At 44.4% G+C, this 20,946-nt stretch overlaps 1 protein-coding gene across 1 annotated transcript in view; it reads left to right on the top strand.

The window, feature by feature from the left end:
• The window catches only part of CD247 (CD247 molecule), a 57,781-nt gene that overhangs the window by 24,075 nt on the left and 12,760 nt on the right, over positions 1–20,946 (top strand). The window contains 5 exon segments of the mRNA XM_063419471.1: positions 16,168–16,274; positions 17,443–17,496; positions 18,732–18,815; positions 19,462–19,497; positions 20,127–20,183. Of these exon segments, the coding sequence (XP_063275541.1) occupies positions 16,168–16,274; positions 17,443–17,496; positions 18,732–18,815; positions 19,462–19,497; positions 20,127–20,183 (338 nt within the window).

The raw sequence follows: 20,946 nt of genomic DNA, 5'->3' as shown, positions 1-20,946 counted from the left end.
CACCACACAAACTCCCCAATAACCTAAGGTACCACGTGCTGCATTTATTTATTACCCTGATTTTGTTTATTCTTCAAAGAACACATCTCTGACCTGTCATTAATTTCTCACCTGTCTCAAAAAAGAGATAATTTTTCTTCAGACCTTGGCTGCTGGAGATCGTGTGGTTGACGAGGTCTTCACGGATTTTTCTTCAAAAAATAAATATACTCCTTTTTAACTTCTTAATGACAGAAAAATGGGGAAGTGTGTATGGCAAAGAACCTGAAAGAAAACAGAGGATGCTGCTCTTCTGTCATGATCTTGGAATATGAGGTGTGGTTGAATGTAGTCTGCAGCATTTTTGGTTGCCTGTGATAACAGATGTCGCAGATAATAGATTGTTGAAGTAGATAATAGTCAATTAGGAAGAACTAGCACATGGCTATGAGTACTAAGAACTGCACGTTGTTTTAAGCTTCAGCACTGTCCCTGATGTAGCTGAGCTGGTACTTCATGAGTGCTGGCAAAGCCCAGACTGTATACAGGAAAAAGTTACGCTCTCACCCTGAAAAACAGATTCTGGCCAGGGAGAAAAGGCCTGTCTCTCTTTGCAAGATGTATCCTTGCTGTGTGCCTGGGCATCAGCTGTTCCCTGGCTGTGCCAGCGTGTTCAGGGATGCTTCCTGAGCTGCAAGCGGGGCTTGCCCACTGGTAGGGCTGTTTACCACTAGCAGGAACAGGACAGAAAATGCTGAACAGATGAAATGCTTTAATTTTCCACTGTTTTGTCTGTATTGCTTAGAGCTCTTCTTTTAAATAGAGGAGTAAAATTATAATGAATCTGTAGTTCCTCTCCGCTCAAGTGGAAAATATGTTATTGTCTGTTTTTATGAATCCATTCCGAGCTGCTTACTCTTCTTTTCCGTAGAGAGAAGAAACGGCTTGGCTGAGTGCATGTAGATATAGGCACACATATAAAAATGTGTGTGAGGGTTATGTGGTTTATCCATGAATGTAGATATATATAAATATATGTACATACACCCTTGGCCTATGGTATTGCACCCACGTTTATGTGGAAGGGAAAGATGGTGAGCACGTTGCACCCAAGGGAGAGAAAATGGCAATGGGTGAGCCTAAAAGTTTGAGGTGCTCACTTAAACTGAAGAGCATCACTGATTTAGCCAAGTCCTGCAGCTCTGGAAGGTGGCAGGAAGGGAATCCTATTCTATCTCTGTATTTCTTTCAGTGTATCTGTCACTGGCTTATCAATAGTCTCTTCAGGAGGAGAATGCTCTGAGGCTGCATAAATGCAAAATAATGGGGCAAAGGCAATACCAGCGTTGTCAAATTGAAGATGTTTATCGAAAGTTCAGTATAGATTTTTATTCTGATTGTTCCACCTCCACCACGTGTTTGGAATGAAGGGGCGAAATGTTCTTGAATAAGAGGAAAACCTTCAAATACAGATATTTTGACACTTGCATCTCTGGCAGCAGCTAATATCAGAAGTTCTAAAATACCACAGCTCTGTGAGCAGTACTGTATTTTGTGATTACCTAGAATTTGTATTTCTTATGAGAAAGATCTAGCCTAACCTCATAACACTTGAGTTTGAACTTCTGAATGACAAACTGTGTTTTGTGGCTTGCTCACAGGAGGAAATACAGTATATTCCAGAGAGCACAAACAGGGCTTTTTTTGCCCTTTGTCATAGCAAATTTACTTGTTTTTCCCTAAATCTATAAAGTCAATTATTCAGATTGAAACTTTCCAATTGCTCATTATGAAGGAGTGGGAGTTGGCGAGAAATATTCAGAAAATTCGTGCTGCAATTCATGGTCCCACTCACAAAAGAGGAAAGTGAATTTGTGTATCAGTGATTATTCTATATGGATGTGAATTTGGTTTTGTGTCTGGCAATTTTGAATTCAGAGTCAAAGCTGCCCTCAAAAAACAAACAAATAGTTATTTTGCCTTTTTAAAAAAATGGAAGAAGAAGGAAAAACTGTCACCTTCTCTTTCTGCCTTAGCCACTCTGGCAGCATTTGGACTCATGCTGCCCTGTTGCCACCTTAGTCTGGCACTACAACACAAGATCCTTTAGTTGTGTTTTTCTTTTTTCTCCCAGCTCCCAGGATGTGCTGAGAGCCAAATTTCCCAGCTCAGGCAGCAGAGGTGCAGGACATTCTGTGCCGAGGAATTGGGTCCTCTCTGCTGAGCTCTGCAGGCATGTCCCGTTCCATGAATGAAAGCACTAACTCCTGCAAAGCCAGTCATGTTCTGAAAGCAAACAAACAACCTTTTTCACCACCCTTTACCTTAAAAAAAAAAGGTGTTGGTGGGTAGGATTGTGTCATACACATACCGCCTGGAGGGTGTCAAAAGGGCTTTCTTTGGAGCCAGGCACTTCAAAGGAAAAGCAGTCCCTGCTCGTGCTGTGTGGTGGGGTTGGTGTGACGCTTCTTTGGCAGGCTGAAAGGCTGGGCAGTCTTTCTGCAGGGTCTGACACGGAGCAGAGGTGGGACACTGATCCCAGATGTTGCTGCTGCCTCTAGGTCACCTCTCTGGCTGCTCGTGTGTTTCTCTGAGGATTTCTTGCTTGCTCAGTCCCTTAAGGTCCCAAGTTTAGGAAAATGATACCCGTGACCTAGACTTAGTGTTGCCCTGTTTAAGTCAAGCTCTTTTCGGCTTGGTTGGTTGGTTGTTTTTTTTTATTCCTTCTATAAAAAAAAGAGAGGCTGAAGAGCCCTGAAATTGTGAAGCCTGCTCTACACTCACTGTATTTTGAGGTAACAATTTCTGTCTCAGCTAGAGGAGTTTTGGTGTGCTCTGAGCAGTGCTTTCCCAGACACACCTGGCGCTGGCTGCCGGAGCTCAGGAGCCTCAGATGTGTTTTTGCCGGGGCGGTGTGTGGGGGTAGATCTGTATCTGGCGAAGGGAAGCGTCACGCCGCGCTTTGAGGCTTCGAGGGGGCCGGGCTGTGCAGGGGTGAGGGACCAGGAGCTTTGGTTTTGTCGCCACAGTTTATAAGTGAAAGGGACTCCGTGGGCATGGACCTTGTGGTTGCTGTCAGGCAGGCGAGCACGGCCCCCAGGAATGTCTCAGCAGGAGAACAACTCTGTGTAAAATGTTCAAGCTATTTCATAATCGGCTTTGTAGCCAGATCTACAAAGTACTCAAAGGTCTCCCAGAAATCAGTTGCTGTGAACAAGAAAGAAAGGTTGAAAAAAGGAAAAAAATAAACAAGATTTGTGATATTAACCTGACCTAAGAGACAAATGCAAGGAGATTTCTGACAGAAGTCAGCCTGTGTTGTGGCAGTGGGTCCCAGAGCCAGCTTGTGCAGTGCTGGAGGGGAGAATACAAGGAGAAGGCTTCCTCTTCCACTGAGCCCATGTCCTGCCCCTTGGCAGGCGAGAATAAACCAGAAAAATCACACTGACCTGCTGGGCAAACAGCTCCTGAGCAGTTCCTAGAATGGCCTGGCTGGTTTCGTGCAGCTGCTCTGTGGTAAGCGATGGGGGATTTTCTGGGGCTGCACTGGGATGCAGCAACAAGGTGTTGGAGCAAGAAAATGCATTTGTTTTTCTGAGAGCGTGGCATCAAGCTCTGATTTGTATGGTCCACGCTGAAACACAGACGTGATCTTTTCTGACCAAAGCACGGCACATCTAGAATGTAAAAGAAAGGCAGAGGTAAGTCATGTGGCCTCTGTGGTATGGTCTGTACAAAGAGGAGAGTTTCATTAACAAAACCTGATGAAAGGACAATTAGTGGTCAGGATGGAAAGCTGTAACAGAGGTGAGCCAGTTGGGTAGGTGTAAGAAATGTGATTTATCTGTCTGCAAAGGATAGTAAAACAGTCATTCTCTCCTTAACTGTGGCTATAAAGCTATTATTAAAACCAGCCTGGAGAGTGTCTGGTGTGCAATGCCCAGAGGGGCAGCAGACATAAAAGAGTGTCCTTGGCTGATGTCATGGCTCCGGGTTTTCTGTTCCTCCTGAACTTTCCTGAACTTTCCTGACAAGCACTGAGAGCACCATTACACTGCAAGTACTTTTTCCATGCTTGAAGTCCTGTTTTGTCTAACTTCTTACAGCACAGAGTGATTTTACAAATGGGACAGCACTGAACACTCTGGTAACTTTCGGAAATAATTTGATGACATCACTTTGTTTTCTGTCATTTCCCACCGTTATGATTGTCTGCACAAAATGCACTTTCTTGGCCCTTAGACAAGTACTCAGAAGTTTGTGCAGCAGCTCTTAGAGTAGGATCATTTGAATTCAACACCTCATAATCATCTCCATGCTTGTGCTATGGATTTTGATTCCTACATGACCTAATAAGCTTTAAAAGGATATTTTAAACTAAAGTCAGGCATGGTTTTGCAGAAACTGCTGGTGTTCTCTTTTGACCGAGTGGTGCATTTGTGATTTGAGGAACTTGGACAAAAACACCTGGGAGAGTAATGCCAAACTCTCTGTAATAGTGCAAGCAGCACGTGGAACGGACTTCTTTCACTTCTACACTTCTGCTCAGTAACAAAAATAAAATACAAATCTTGACCGAAGATAAGGACATCAATTTTGCTTCTTCAGTTGTAAAGTGAGTAGTCATTGAGCAAAATGACTGTGCATTATTTCCACGAAAATGCTGGTGCCATTAGATTCCACCACGTCAGAATAAGCACAAAACATTTCTGTGGAAATCAGTGGTCAGTCAGCATTTCTGGGAGTCAAGAGTTCACAAGTTTGATCCACACGTGTTAATGACATGATTTAGAGTTTTGTTATTGATTTCAGCACTGCTGGGTAAGTTTCTGGATGGTAAAATTTAAGCTGTCCATCTGCCAGTAGATCCTGATCTTTCTGAGTTTGAAAAGAAGTTTCTGATCTGAAACAAGCCTGTATGCAAACACACAAATGTACCCTCTTCACTCCAATTGCAGTCATCTGCTAAAAGAAATTCAAATGGCAGAGTTCATTTTATTTTGTTTTTAAAACATAACTTACTGACACTTCCCAAAAAACAGAAAGCACAACAAATTTTGAAAAAACATTTTTGAAAAATCTTAATTATACAGTTGTGTCTTGAATTACAAATCGGTTGTGCATGAATTCTAACTATGCCCAATATCTGACACTGGGTTAGTCTGCAGGTAGCATAACCAGCTGCAGAATTTAATCTCTTAAAAGCTGCAGAAATACTAATCTCTGCACAGCCCAGCAAGAGGGTATTTCTGTGTCATAGTCAGCTGAGAATTTTAAGTGAAGCAGTATGTTCAGTGTTATACTTTATTTAGCTTTACCTAGATTATAAATAGCACCATAAAACTGTCACTCAGTTGGTGCTTCTAAAGAGTACATCATAATTTTGCATAGGATTTGATAAGTATTTTTTCACTTTTTATGCTGCCACCATTATGATAGTGTTAGAAATGTGACAGGGAAAAGAGAAGAAATTGCTTTTATTGTTGTAAACTACATCTGAAGACCGTAGTGTTTGGATTACCAACTGTTAGCATGGTAATAAAATAACTGATCAGATTTTCTCTGTCACAGCTGGTCAGACTTTTTCTCTTTTAGGAATTTTTTTCTGATCATAAACTTACAAGAGTAAGATATTTAACAGTGGGACTCTAGAGGAGGATGGGTCTTGCCAGCAGGGATATTTGGCTTCAGGGGGCCTGTGGCACTAATTTGGTAAAATAAAATTGTCCAAGGTCTAGGCAGATTTGCTTATGATTTTGCTGTTTATATTTCACTGTTTTTTCCAGCATATGAAATTAATAGTATCTTTATGAAATTAAATTAATTAATTAAGAAAATGTTTGCTCTATAGTTGTATTTACTTCTCTATGTAATTTAATTTAGATAAAAACCCACTATGTGACAGTGGATGCTGCCATGTTCAATAAATTTCAAGTACATGGAATCTGTTAGGAAATTCCTTTTTTTGTCCTGTCCAAGCAGAAGATTGACTGTCAGGAGAAATACATAGTGATTTTATTTTTCCAATTTTTTTTGGTACACCAGTTTTATATCCTAAACAGTATCAGGTAGAGCAGGTTACAAAGCCAGACTTCTTTTGCTTCATGTGCAGAGACTTTCTCCTTAGACCTTTGTATCCTGTGCATGTGCTGTGCTCTTCTTCAGTGGAAATGCAGAAATGTTTGGAGAGTCAAATATGTACATTTGGTGCTGTGCAATGACTGAACCATTCGGTCTTTCCTGCTCTTTTGCCTTGTAGTAAATGCAGCTAATGTAGCTCTTGCAATGAACTTGGAGCAAACCACTGATCATTTTTATTGATAAAATGGAAATACTGCTTTGGGATATATTTCTAGAAAAATAATACTTTTTAAATTAAAGGATTCAGAGGCAAAGTTTTTCTCTTTTTTTGCTGACTTCTAATGTGTAGGCATGTGAAAACGAATTGCAGAAGAACAAACTGTCAGGTTAATCTGAAAGCAGGGTAGAATACAGTGAATTTAAAGAGTAATGAAAAGGTTTATTTTCCAGAAAAAGAATTGTGTAGGGTCATACTCCAAATTGTAATTTGGTGGATTGAGTAAATATTTATTGTATAGTGAATATTGTGTTAGAAAAAACATTTGCATTTATCTTTTAATTATTGACGTACTCTCCCTGTTTCTTGTGCATCATTGAGGGTGTGTGTCTGCTCTGTGGCTAAGCCTGTTCTCATTGAATTAAATGGCCTTTGCTGATTTGAAATCAATGGTGTGGGGAATGAACTCACCCTTTTTGGAATCTGCTCTTTACTGGGAAGAAAACCAGGACTTTTCTTTCCCTTCACTTGCGTTTCTTCCTCCCTGTGGATGCGATAAACCCCAGCACAACCCTCGTGAGCGCTGTCAGCTCCAATAGCTTCACTTTGTCTGTAAAAACAGGGCAGCTTCTCCAAATGGATTTCCAGGGAGATTGAAATAATTAATGCACATCTAATGGCTAATTCTGTGGGTTAACACTTTGCTTGATGGGATTGATTCCAGGCTTGCCCATGCCAGAAACTCCTGGTGGCACAGATGAGGCCACTGCAAAGCACCTCGAAGTAGATCCCTGGTACCTTCCCTCTTCCCCTCTGTCCTGTTAGGAACACACTCCGAGTCCAGATGTGAATGAGCTGTGCATTAATCACAACTAATCTCAGAAAAGCATTTGTATTAAGGCAGGAGAGTGTTTTGTCCTGTACAAGCCCATGCATTGCCTGGCCACCGAGTTTTTTCTTACGCATTTTAGGTTGCACAATACACCATAAAGGGTTCCGTGGCAAGAAAAACTTGTGATGGATAGAAGCAGAAGAAAGATTTTTCTTAGAGAATACAAAAAGTAAATTAAACACTAAGGATCCTTTTAGGAGAAAATTTATTTTCTGTGGGCGTTTGATCACTTGGCAATTTTTCACCCCATCCAGCAGTTCTGTGAGTGCACTTTCCCAAACTGTGCTTTCAATAAAGCTGACCTAAGCTCCCAGCGCTATGAAAAATGGAGCTCATATAAATTTCCTTTGCATTCTAAATCCATCTCAGCTGCACACAGAAAGCAAACGAGTGCAGTTCCCACACAGCCTTTTTATCTCTCTCCACATCCCAAAGGCTTCCCAATCTGGCTTTTGTGGGAGAGAGGGGCTGTTTAAAGTAAACATAATTTCAAAATTTTCATCCATTTTAGAAACAGCATTAAAGATCTTAAAAGGAACATGTTTCATGAGGCTGACAAGCAATTAGATGAGTGTAGTGGCAGTACAAGTGCATGATTCTACACTTAGAAAATTAGTTGGTGAGAAAAATCAGAGACTACATAATATCCCACCTCAAGTGGCTGCTTCAGATAGGTGCTCTGAAACTTGAAGGTATGAACAGAATTGTTCTGTAAAATATATCTGGTAAGTGGCTGAGAGCTGCTTGTCTATGTTAAGATGGAAAGAACAAATACAAGGGATCTAAATCCTCTGAAATAGCTGTGCCATTCCTCCAGGAGAACAAAACTAAACTAAATCTAGTCATAAACAACAGAATAGGATTTCTCTTTGCTAAATTTCTGGAAAATCTTCTAACAAAAAATTTTGAAGAAAAACCGATAGGGTAAATTTAGTGCTGTGGATAAAATTAATTTAAATTACTCACGATAGCTCACCTTTCCAAATTTTCAACGTGTTACCAAGTAATTACTGGAGTTAATTTAACAAATTTTAATATTAGTTGCATGCAGTGGTAAATAATAATTACTTCATCTCAGTTGCAAATACTGCCATAGAATGGTTTTAACTCATAGTGTGAATAATCAGGAAATTTTCTTGGTGATAAGAGATTGGGGTCCTTTTCCTTGGGTTTTTGGATTTTTTTCCTACAAGTCTGTTTCCACAGAGAAGCAATTAAGAAGGTACCAGCTTGCAATGCCTGAGCTTTTGAGAGCACTTCAGTATTTTTGACAGTTAATGTATTACTTTTATCTTATAGTTGGTGAAATCAAGGTGTTACATAAAGTCATTAATGGTAAGGAAGTTCTTTCCTCCTATTTCTCCCACCCCACAGGGGAATGTATTGCTTTCTAACAGTCTTTAATTCAGTCAAAACTTATATACAAGCTCTTCATTCTTGCCATTTCCTACCTATGTGTGAGAAGGTGTTTCAAAATACAACACTTCTTTTTCCCCTCATCCTGTGATGCCATCTGAGATAAGGCTTTCTGAAGTTGGATACAGTTCTTCAGGTGGCTCCTAACAAAATGCAGCAGTGGAGATGTCCCAGCCACAGTTCTGTCCACCTGAAAGAGAAGCGTGGGCCTCAGCAATGAGGTGTTAACAGGGAGAAATAAATCCGTGCCCCGCTTGCAGATCCGTGACAAAGCCCTTTCCCTTCAGCAGTGCTTTGCTCTGCCGTAAAATTTTAGCTGCGTAGTTGCTACGTGCTGTGGAAATGTGAATGCTCCCAAATCAGAGGAAGGGCATTTCAGAGGTAGAAGAAGCAATTCCTTTTTTTCCAGGTGGAATGTGTGAGGGTCCAAGGAGTTATTCAGGGTTTCTTCTGGGCCCATTTGCTGAAGGAGTCCATTGAGGACTCGGGCAAAATTTGTTGTCATATTTCCATTTTGTGAGAGCTCATTCATTGGCTCCTTTTTTATGAGGCCTGTGAAATGCTTCATGTGCTCTTTTCAGAGTGGAATATTCCCCAGCGATCTTACTATTATTATTGCAAAGCTTTGTTGAGCAATGCTGCAAGACAAACACACAGGGAATTAATATTAATTCAAATCCTTAAACACTCTTTCTCTGTACATACCCTGCTGTTGCACAGGAGAGGTTTTTTGCCTGTGCATCCTCTGGCAGAGGCAGAACGTGACACACACATCTCTCCACTAAGTGGGTCAGGGGCAGGGGCTACTCTGAAACCTCTCCCTCCCGGCGTGTGCAGCCACTGCAGGGTTTAGATCCTCAGCCCTGCTGTAAGCTCCTTCCTGCCCGAGAGCCCCAGCCACTGCATCTGCACAAGATTTAACTATTTCCCTCCTTGACACCAAGCTTGCTAGGAATTTCTTCACCCTCAGAAACCTCCCTGCAAGTGGTGTCACAATGAAAACACCTTGAGGCTTTGCTAACCTTTAAACACTCTGCTCCTAGTTGTCCTGCTAAAGTAAATCTTGCAGCCTTCCCACCACTCTTCTTCCTTCCCTAGGATTCAGTCCCTTACCTGCTGAAAAACATGGTCTGAGAAATGTGTGGAGAATGTTGAATGACAGCTACCTGGGGTTTGGAAAATGTTGCTAAGAACTTAACCTAGAAAAGTGAATGGTTTTCATTACTGGGGATTTGGTGTCCTTCCCGACTCTGGCTCTTCTGGCACTGGTCAGCTCTGTTGCTGTTGGTGAGTTTAGGTGGAAATTGATCCCAGAAAAAGGAAAAAAACCCTGATTGGATTCCAGTGGGATTAGCTGTGACAAGTGTCCAGGCATGGCTTTGACCATACATCAGGGTTGGCTCCTGTAATTGTCCCAGCTTTGGTCCATGTTGGCTGCAGAGGAAGGAATTGCTCCTGGGCTGACTGTTCTCTGTAAATGGCCTTGTGTTTGTCTTGGTTTAGGGCAAATTTGGGAAGAAAGCTCTAAAGGGGTTCTTCTAGAAAGCAGATTTAAGTAGCCCCTCTCCTAACTGGTTTGGGAAAAGATTTCAGTGGAGAAACCTATTTATTTAACAAGCAAAGCATTCACAAGCATAAAAAATGAATAAATATTGAACAATAAAACTTCTCGAAGCCTCATAGCTGCAATTCTCCCTCCAGCACCTCCACTCTTAGCTTGTGCTCTTGTGAGGGATTTTTTACTGCTCTGCTTGCAGCAAATCAAGGGAGTTCAGTCAAGCTCAGGCTGAGCCCTGAGCCCTGGTGAGGCTCTTGCTGGGCCTGTGCATCTCTGCATCCAGTTCCCACCATTTCCCACCAGTAGGGACAGCCCCCATTAGCTCAATGACTTTTGGAACTTTGAAACTAGGATAAAAGGGAGTGGGAATGCCCCATAAATCTCCTGGTTGGGAATTGTTCTTCATGTTATCAGTAGATTTGATTACTGGAGCCATGAGCTGTGAGCTGGCTGTAAATTCTAACTTAAAAATGCTTATTTAAAGTGTTTTGGGAAATGTCTGCCACTCTTGTGAAGTGCTCACTGAGCAGAGAAACACCTCTGATTGTGATCAGCAGCATCTGGTGCCTGACTCAGTGTCTTTCCCTTCAGCCTCGCAGCTGAAGTCTCTCTGGGATTCCCCAGGAGACAAGGAGGCTCAATTCTTTCATGCAGTCCTCCATCATGTGCAGGGGTTGTAGGAGCTGAACACGGAAAGGCCACCTGATAGTAAATCAGTCTGGGGTGAGTTACTGCTGTGGGACACAGTTGGGAGGGCAAGGGAAAGGCCAAGTGACCTATAAGCATTTGAATAATAATTCTTGCTCCTTTGTACACTTAACACAGATGGAATTAGACACTAGGAAATTTACAGCGGGGAACACCTTTTGCATTAACTGGATTAAATTTTTGCTGTCCCTGATGAAGATGGGTCTGGTGAAAGCACTTGTGCCTAATCTAAACCCCCTACAAAAGCTGAAAGAGCTGCACACGTGCATCTGTCAGCCCAGCTTGTTGGATATCCACGTCTGCAGTTGCCCTGTGTGAGGTTTGCTGTCTCTAGGAGGCAACATCAGGCTTGCTTCAGGAAAGCCCTTTGCACCAAGTCCTTGCTAAACTGAGAAGTGAAAGCAGTTGCTTTTTCTGAGAATGACTGACTGTTTTGATGAAGCAAGGAGTCCCCTTCCAGAGATGAGCAAGGCACACCCCCCCTTTCTGTTTCTGACGAGGCTCTGGATCCTTCTGACGAGGATTTGGAGGGTGAAAGGCTGCCTTATTTAATTATATATTCAAAGTTAATCTTCTTCACCTTCAGGTGAAAAGGTAGATCATTTATTGTCTTCTTCACATTTCCTCTTCCCACATATCAAGCAGCTGTTGGAGATTTACTTGCCTTGCTCCTGTTACAGTAGCCTAGACTTTTGTATTATAGTATTTATTCCATGATGTGCTAGAAAATCATAGAATCATAGAAAAGTTTGGGTTGGAAAGGACCTTAAAGATCATCTAGTTCCAAACCCCCTGCCATGGGCAGGAACACCAGTGTTTAACTCTTTGTGGTATTATAATAGTTTCCTTCTTTTGACTCCATTTCTTCCAAATAAATCAGAGGGGTGCCTGAATTATTTGAACTTTGTGTTAGTGCCTTCCTGAAAGGGATCCTAAAAGGACTACCAAAGGCTCACAAGAATCCTAAAGCACCTTTACTTTGACTTTCCATAGGGCTAACATTCATTGTTGTAAAAAAGTGGAAGTTAATGACCTAAAATACTTTCCTTTTTAAATGTAATTATGTGGGGTACCCAAGATCTGGTTTTGTAACCTGAGTCCTGATCATATCAGCAGTTTCCTCTGACAACAACAAACTCCAATGCTGAACTACAGGGGCATGAGCTTTGCTTTGGGCCATGCCGTGTTTCACAGTTATGTGATGGAATATTGATGACAAATTAATTGAGCCTCTGCCTTCTGCAAGTGAAGGACACTTCAGCCTCTGCTTCTTCAGCCCTGGAGGGTCACAGGTTTGTTTATTGTTTACATCTATGAGTAAAACCCATAGAAATATATAAGTATAAACAAACCCCACGATAGATATATTCTTCATGAACAGGATTATCTGTAATAATTTTAGCTGGCCAACTTGTAGGCATTTAGTCTGTCTTTTCAGCTGCAGGCCTGTGTACACTGGAAGTGAAGCACCTTGCAGGGTACTCATCTCTCTCCTCATTCTGCCCCGGGCCCAGGGAGCTCTCTTGGGTTCAGGATTCTGCTCTCAGGCAGCAGTGAGGCAAGACCCACCACACCCAGCATCTCCTTGCTGGCAGCCTCCAGGGACAGAGGCTGATAGGTGCCTGAGTGGCATCTGCAGCTGTGGAATTCTGTCCCCACGGGGGTCTGGAAGCACAAACCTGCAGCAAGAGGCTCTTGGATGATACAGGGTAGGAGTGAGGTAAATGCAACCATCCAGAGTCACGGGGATCACTGCTGGTGGAAGACAGTGGTGGGAGAAAAGCTGCCTGCTTTGGCAGCTGTGGCAGCTCTGGGCTGCTGGGAGCAGGCCCTACAGGATCTGCCTTTAAACACCTTTGTATGTAACCACAGTTGCGTCAATAAATCTCTTGTGCTGGGATTGGTTTTCATGGGCTTCACTGAGAAACTCGGTTTCCAGGAAGATAAAGCGCTTCATTTACAGCTGTGTTACTGAATTTTGGTAACCCCTAAAAGTAAAACCCTTAAATGAATCACTTAATAGGGCCATGGGAGAGAAAAATTTTATGGTGGACAGATTTGATCTGGATTTACAAGTAATTCAGCTTTTACGGTCTCTACTTCTCAAACTATTATCAGGAATCATGGTCTAACCCAATCCAGATGCACACTAAAAACACTGGAGGGGGGAAGTCCTATTAAAAAGAAATGTCCTGGCATGTTTCAAGGGTCCAGGCGGTGTTCCAGTGATTCAGTTCAGCTGATCCCCACTGGTACTGGCTGCACTGGGCCAGCTCTGTGGGTCGGACCCCAGCCAGCTTTGGGGTGCAGCATCCCTCCCTCATGCCATGTTTTGGAGCAGGGCAGCCGTGTCGGGATGGGGGCTCTGGGGCTCCCTGTGTCTCTCCAGGACTGGAGCAGCAGGCAGTGTGGGCAGGAGGCTGAAGCTCAGCTGCTGCCCTGTGCAGGAGAGCTGGTGCTGGGCCTGAGGCAGGGGCTGGAAACTCTGTGAAACCACGCAGGGCTCTCGAGGCGGGTGCCCGCAGCGCAGCCTCCCTCGCCGGCCCCCAGGCTTCCTCTCCCTCAGCTCCTGGGGCTGCTCTTGGCCTCTCACTGCTGGTTTTTTCTCGCTTGCTTGTCCGCAGCACTTCTGAATTGCCTTTTTTTGCTTCTTTTTTTTTCTTCACCCGTAGTTCAGAAAGTAAAAGGCCACAGGTTGTTGCAGAGGTGTTGGCAGAGCTGCTTTGGGGGTGCGAGCGAGGAGCAGGATGAGGGAGATGCCAGCCTCGGTCCACATGTGGGAGTGCAGGGACCTGCAGCAGCAGGAGAGAGGCACAGAGGAGAGGAGGGCAGCATTGGTGGGTGGGAGCAGAGAAAAGAGGGGGAACAAAAGTCCAGGCTTTGGAAGGAGGAGGTGCTGGAAGAAACTTCCCAGGGGCAGAAGCAGAGCTGCTGTCAGAGTTCCAGGTGTAAGCAATTGGGACTGAGGAGGGCTGGAAACCTGGGCAGTGCTCTGCTCAGTGACTGTCTTCTCTCAGTTCTGGTGTATGAATATTGGAAAGACGCTGTGCAACTCCCCATAGGCCCTAGGTAACCTGTGAGGTTCACAGAGCAGGAATCATCTGTGAAATATTTGCTGTTTGTGCTTTGCTCTTTGTTTACTGTTTGTGCTCTCCTCTGTGTGACTGCTCCTTCAGACCTGGCACTTTTTGCTCTGCCCAGCTCCCATCATCAGCTTGGCCTCAGCCCCCAGGCCATGGCTGATGAGGGACAGAAAGTACATTTTGGTGGTGCCTAAGGGACTGGCCTTCTGCTTGAAGAGGCAGGAACCCCTCTTCTGGTGATTTAAAACCCTAAACCGGTCCTGTTCACCTGAATGGATGGTAACTGTTCTAACTGCCGCTTGTTCATTGTGCTTCCTATCTCTTTGACCTTTCTTTCAATAGGCTTTGTACCTTCTTTTTGTCTCTCTCACTTTCTAATCCAGAATTCTGTTTCAAAGGTTATTATTGAGAAAGTACTTTGTACGTTTTTTTTTTGTTGAAGAATACACAAGTCAAACGTATTAAGGAAGGAAATAACATGAACTAACATAGGACAAGGGCAAGTAGCTTCAAGCTGCACCAGGTTGGATATGAGGAAAATTTTCTGCACTGAGAGAGTGATTAAGCATTGAAACAGGCTCCCCAAGGAAATGGTGGAGTCACCATCCCTGGAAGTGTTCAAAAAATTAGTAGATGTGACACTTCATGATATGGTTTGGTGGTATTTGGCTGAAGGTTGAACTTGATGATGTGGGAGGTCTTTTCCAGCCCTAATAATTCCATTCATTTTATTGGGTTTTTTCCTAAGCATTGGACTTTCTCATAGTCTGAAAACATGTTTTTCCAGGAGCAATCACAGCCAGAGTAGCAAACCTTGAAAAAAACTATGAATGTGCCTGGCTTTGGTACAAGAAGAGGGGATTCAGGGCCAGGATACCCAAAGAATACCCAAAAATGCTGCCTTCAGCAGCACCTCAGATGCCTCCAGGGTGGTGTAAAATATTGTTCTGGGAACTGTTTAGAAGAAAAGCTCTGGGAAGGTAATCTCAGCTTGTTTGTTGGTTTAATATACAATGTTGGGTAAATAACATGATCTCTCTGTCTCTGTTCACCCCACATATAAGAAATTTAATAGTCCTGAGGAAATGTGGTGAAAGATATTTTTCATCAAGTGCTTTGAACCATATTTTTTAAATGATAGGAAAAGAGGGGGAAGAAGAAAAACCATCTAGGATCTCAGTTTATTGCCATGCATTTGTTCTTAAATGTATGATTTAGGAAAAAAAATGAATGCAAACTCCTAGTTCAGACAAACAAACAAATCTACTTTGTGGTATTTTTTTTCTGGGTGTGTGAGGCTGTCAGTGGGAACAGTGATTGTTTATCTTCATCAAAGGGCTTTTCAGGTTATTGTTAATTTTTGTCTTTCTCTTTTGAACTCCCTCCAAATCTGCACAAAGCACAGCTCAGATTAATTTTAAGGCGTTTGTTTGTTTGTTTTGTTTTTTGTTTAACTGTGCAATACAGCTTTTACTTGGAGGATGGACCTGGAGCTGCATATTGGATCTACAGTTACTTAGCCTTTGATTTTTTTAGCTATACTTTGTGAACTTTCTACATCTTTATGAACTGATACAGGAGCAGTTTTATCAGGTTTATCTGCTGAAACTCAACAATATTAAGGTGCCCTGCTGTATGTGGTCAGTGTGTAAATATTTAAATGGTAGCTGAAAAGATGGAGACTCCCTTTCTAGGAGTCACATGGAAAACATGAGGAGCAATGGGTTCAAGTTACTCTTGGAGCATTGAATATGATGGTGTCAATCTTTTTTACATTTAATGCAGAATTGAAAAGCCTTCCCCTAAAATTTTGTCCAAACAATGTATTTTCTCACACACACTTGATGAAGGAAGCCTTAACCAGGCCCGGTCACGAATCCCTGCAGGAGATGCTGCTGGGTTTTCCCAGAAAATAAACGTCCTGTGTTGGCTGGGGGAGCTGGCAAACATTTCTGTCCATGGAGATACTCTGAGCTGGCTGGGGTCCTGGACAGTCTGGTTTGACTGAACCTATTTAGAGAGAATGCTGGACTTGCCATGGTCCTTTTTTGAGCAGATTAATCCTATAATTCCTATATTCAGAATTCCATCTCCTTTGCAGAGGGGCAGTGTTGCCCTCACACTGGCTATTATTTTTCCATGCAATGCTATGCACCACTGCCACATTTTTGCTGCCAAGCACCCAGTGACACAAATGACTTAATTTGCTGATGTATCTGATATTTCTGTGCAGATGCTGCATCAGTTCTTGGCCTCACAGATCCCAGGCTCTGCTACGTGCTGGATGGATTCCTCTTCATTTATGCAGTGGTCATTACAGCCCTTTTTGTGAAGGCAAAGGTCAGTCCAACCCAACACAAACGCATTTGGATTTGGTGGTGTAAGATAGTTGAGCTGGGCTGGAAAGTGGGAGTGGAGTGGAGCCATCTCTTAGAATGAGACCTTTCTATTCTTTTGCTTTCTTTCTCTCTTTTTTCTTTTTTCCCCCCTCTGTTTCTGGTGTCCACTTCAAGCAGCTCTTTCCAAAGGTTCATGAATGGAGGGGGGAAGAGTATATGAGGGTGTTTTGATGCTACACTTACAGACACATCAGAGATTCTGGATTTCGTAGATGAGAAGTGGCTGATCAAGAATAACGTGGATTTTTTTCTCCTGCTTTGTTATTGGAAAGAGAGGAGGGGATACAGAGAAAATACAGGGAAAATGGCAATCTTGTGAAGGATGTATCAAAATGCCTCAAATAATTCAGCCATCTTTGATACTGTGTGTGTGATGATGCAAACATAACCCAAACAACCGCAGGAGAGGACTTGTGTAATTGCTGCAAACATGATTCTATGCCTAAATATAGATTGAGCTGGAAGAATTCAGTGTGATAATAACTCAAGAATAGTAAATCAATATGGAATGTAGTTTGACAGGGTTTTTCTTTAGAGACTGCAACACAAAGTAGCTGCTCTCATTGACCCAAAACTGCCCCTTTTTACCTGAAATTTTGGCTTAGCAGTTGATTGCTCATAACTATTGTGAGCAGCTGAGCCAAAGAGCAGCTACAGAAGGGATAATCCTTTACCCGTTTCTTAGCTGCCACTCACATCAACTTACTGTGGTGGCACCAGGGCCCTGCAAGCCAAGTGCTGCTCCTGAAGGGTGCAGAGGTTCCCTGCAGGAAGCCCAACAACGTTTTTGGAGAACCAAAGTCCCAGGGAGGCACAAGATCACGGCAGGAAGGGAACGGAGAGATAAAATCTGAGGCGTGCAGGTGTGTGGGGAGCAAACTCAGATGTTTGTGAGCTGGTGTTGTGTGAAATAAAGGACTGGGCTGCTGAGGGCAGGCTGGTGTGTGGATAAAAGTGCCTCTGCACCAGGGGTTGGCACTGCCTGCAGCCCCACAGGGAGCTGCTTGTGGGCTGCCCTGTTTTTGACGAGAGTAACTGGTAGGAGAGAGGGAATGAAAGGACTGAGGGGAGCCACTGTCTCTCTGCTCATGGAATGGCTTCTCTTCCAGCTCAGCCAGGCCTCTGAACCACAGCTACGACCAGGCCAGGATGACGTGTACAATGTGAGTAACTGCTGGTCTTTGTTTTCCAATCCACCATCCATCCAGGCTTTTTGGGGCACTTAGAGACAGTGAATTGCCTGCTGGTGACAAAAGCTTTGGATGAACCAGCTAATGACTGGGCTCTACACGAGTGCAGCTGTACAGAGGAAAGGTAAAACCTCGCAGGGGCAGCTTCTGGTGTCACCCCTCTGGCCAGGGCTCTTGGTTCCTGATTGGGTGCACTGAGCCCTAGGTTGGCAGGAGCCCAGGCTGTGTTTGCTGAGCTGCCCCAAGGAACAGACAGGCCTGTGAGAGCTCTGGGGGTGTGTGCAGCCACTGCCCCTCTTGCTGCTGCTATTTGATGCGGGCTGGGCAAAGGGCAAATGCCCAGGAATGCTGTGGAGCTGACTTTGGGCACCTGCATCTCTTCCAGCCTCAAGTGTGTGGAACCTGAGCCACCACAGCCCCTGTGCCTCCATTCCCAAGCTTTCCTGTTGCCTCACAGCAAGTCCTGCTGTCCCAGACCATAGCAGAGATGTACCTTGTCCTGTGCCCTGACCATGGGCAGCATCTTTAGGCAGTGAAAGAGGACAGAGACAAGATCCTGCCCTGACCCTCCTCACTAAATTGCCCACTCATGGCAGCATTAAACTGGAGCTATTTTTGCTATGTCTAGTTGTCTTTTAATTTATTTCTCACGCTTTTGACCGTAGCCACATCCTGTGATGAGTTCTGTTTAACTCTCTAATGTATGAACACTAATGCAATTTCTTCTCGGTTGAAGTGTAGCCTGTCACCTTTCAAGTAGCACTCTGTCAGCTGTGTTACCCTGACCTGAAATCTCTCCTTTGCCTTTGTCCAAGGTAACCTTTCCCAGCTAAGAATTGTGTTGGGCATAACATTTCTGTAACTCCTTGATGCAAATTTAGATGAGCAGCTCTGCAAGAAAAATGAAGCTTGAGGATCTTGGCTCTCCAGTGGGAGAGGAAGCATCAAAGTCAGAGTCCCTCCCCCTCATGCTCTCGAGTTTTCAACTCCTTTCCACTTAGGAAAGGTTCTTGATGCAACAGCTTGCAGTTTTGTGTCATTTCCATGGCTTAAATGTAGGCATCTTTGTTGACAGTTGCATTAGGGAGTAAAAATAATTTCTAGCTCAGTTTAGTCCTGGTGAGCGAGCTGGGTTCCCTTTCTTTTCTGTGCTGAGATCTATTACATCCTTATCACGGTGTCCGTGTCCTTTTGCTCTCCCGTTTCAGAAACTCTCCCGCACGCAGAGAGACGATTACGATGTTCTGGGAGGGAGGCGCGGCGCAGACCCCGAGCTGGGCGGGAGACACCAGGTAACCTCCGGCACCGGCGCGCCTTTGATCCGGAGCCTCCCCCGCCGTGTCACGGCGCTGCTCTCACCGCCACCCGAGCGCCTTCCTGGGGAGGGACGCCGCGATTTGTGTCGAGCTGTGTCGTAACTCGGGCGGCGCGGGGGGCAGGAGCCAAGCTCCCCCTCCCCTTTGATCTCTGTCCCCATCGCGGGGCTGGGAGCTCGCAGCCAGCCGGGGTGGGAAGTGACACCCGGGCCGCGGCGGATGCGGAGGAGGCCCGGCAGCGGTGGGTGTTTCACAGAGCTCCTGCAGCTGATGCCATCAAACAGGCGCCCACAAAGCAGAGCAGCAGCCGAAACAACTCCCTCTGCTGCAGAGCCCATCACTTTAAAGGAAAAGGGAGGGAAAGCCTCCTGCATCAGCAGGTGACAGCTGTAAGGAGTGAGCAGAGAAGAACCAAGTTTTACCAAATGTTAAAACGAAATTAATTTTCCCCAGGGCAAATTGTCTGAACAGAGCCTTATGGGTGGAGGCAGGATGGACTGGAATGGGCAGGGAAAGTCCACAGAGCCGTAGCTGTGCCGTGGAGCAAATGCATAAGCATGTACAAGGTGGTGGAGGATGCTGGTAATGCAATGTATGGCAAACTTTTTCTTCTGTTTTACAGCAGAGGAGAAAGAATCCTCAGGACACGGTCTACACTGTGAGTAGAACACTCTGGAGGGAGCAGAGAGGGAGGGATGGCTGGGAACAGGAGATTCTGTTTCATAGAAGACTTTCCCCCCTATCCAATTTCAGCTTTGGTTCAAAACTCAACAGCTGCTTTTCAAGATTTGTCTCCCTTCCACCTGACTCTTCCCCCTAGATCCTCTGCTTTTGCTAGAAGATTTCTGTTCACTTCTGAGTGACAGGAGGAAAACACTGGGGAGATGTGGAAAAGAAATTGGATCAAGATTCCTGCTAATGCCTAATGCTAGTGACTAACCAGCCTTCATCTCACGTGATTGCTGCTGCAGTATTTCCTGTGACTGTTCTCTGGCCAAGGCCAAATGCCAGTGCATCTACGAGGGGCTGCTTAGGAACCTCTGATAGAGTTGATTCGACTCTGGCTAAATGTGGTGGTTCGTGCCCCAAAGCACAGATACAGGAATGTTCATTCTCATGTCTTGGGTCTTCCTGGGTCTTTGGTTCTTGAGAAATGAGCTTGTTTCCAAGACCTTCACTGCTACTGAATGAGACCTTCTGAGATCAGCTCATTTTAAATGTGGCTACCCGGGGGCTGGCTGGGCTTTTCTTTTCTCACATTGACTTTTTCCCCCTCTCTGCCTGCAGTCACTGCAGAAGGACAAGATGGGCGAGGCATACAGTGAGATTGGAATGAAGGGAGAGGTGAGTCTTATTGTCCTTCTTGGTGAAAGCATGGCAACAGCAAACATTTCATCTTTTGGGCAGAAACCCCCTGATGGCTGCCCTGGCTGAGGGAGCAGAGGGCGTGAGATGGGTGAGGAGCAGCTGAAGGAAGGTCTGGTGTCAAGTGCTGCGATGGAAGATTTTTGGGCATGTTTCTCCAGAGCAGTTGGGAGCTGCAGGTTTATGGTTTCCCCTCCAGGGGCCGCTGAGGCTGGCTGGTGTTCCAGGATCAGAAGAGCAAGTGCAGCCCCTCCTTGTGCCTGAATTCAGACATGGCATAGGGGAATCATCCTCCTTCCCACAGCCCTGCTCTCAAGTGTTTTAGAGGGCACACATCAGTCACGTCTCCAGCTACAGCAGAGGGAGAGCTTCAGCTCTGTGCACAAACTGCTGGGGGAGGGGGGTAGTGTTGAAAACAAACCAGCTGGGGACACTTGTTTATGGCAAAATGAAAAATTGCTCTGACCTACACAGGTTCTATTTTATGTCAAAGTGTCATATATATATATATATAACCTTTCATTTCCTTCTGACACGTGAAAAAGGGGCATTTTAAAACAAAGTTTAGTGTTGAGAAATGCTGAAGCAACACCAACATTTTATCTTTTCCCCTTTTTTATTCTAACGCTCCTTTGCCAGACTCAAGCTCTGTCTATGAGCTATGGGGCTATAAAGTTGCACCATGTTTTTTGAATGTTTCTGTTTCTACAGGGACAAGAACACCAAAGCACCTTGTCCCATT

Source organism: Prinia subflava, chromosome 25 (genome assembly GCF_021018805.1).
Source record: "Prinia subflava isolate CZ2003 ecotype Zambia chromosome 25, Cam_Psub_1.2, whole genome shotgun sequence".
NCBI lineage: Eukaryota > Metazoa > Chordata > Aves > Passeriformes > Cisticolidae > Prinia > Prinia subflava.
The sequence above is the reverse complement of the archived record's forward strand: the minus strand, read 5'-3'. Positions and strand labels throughout refer to the sequence as shown.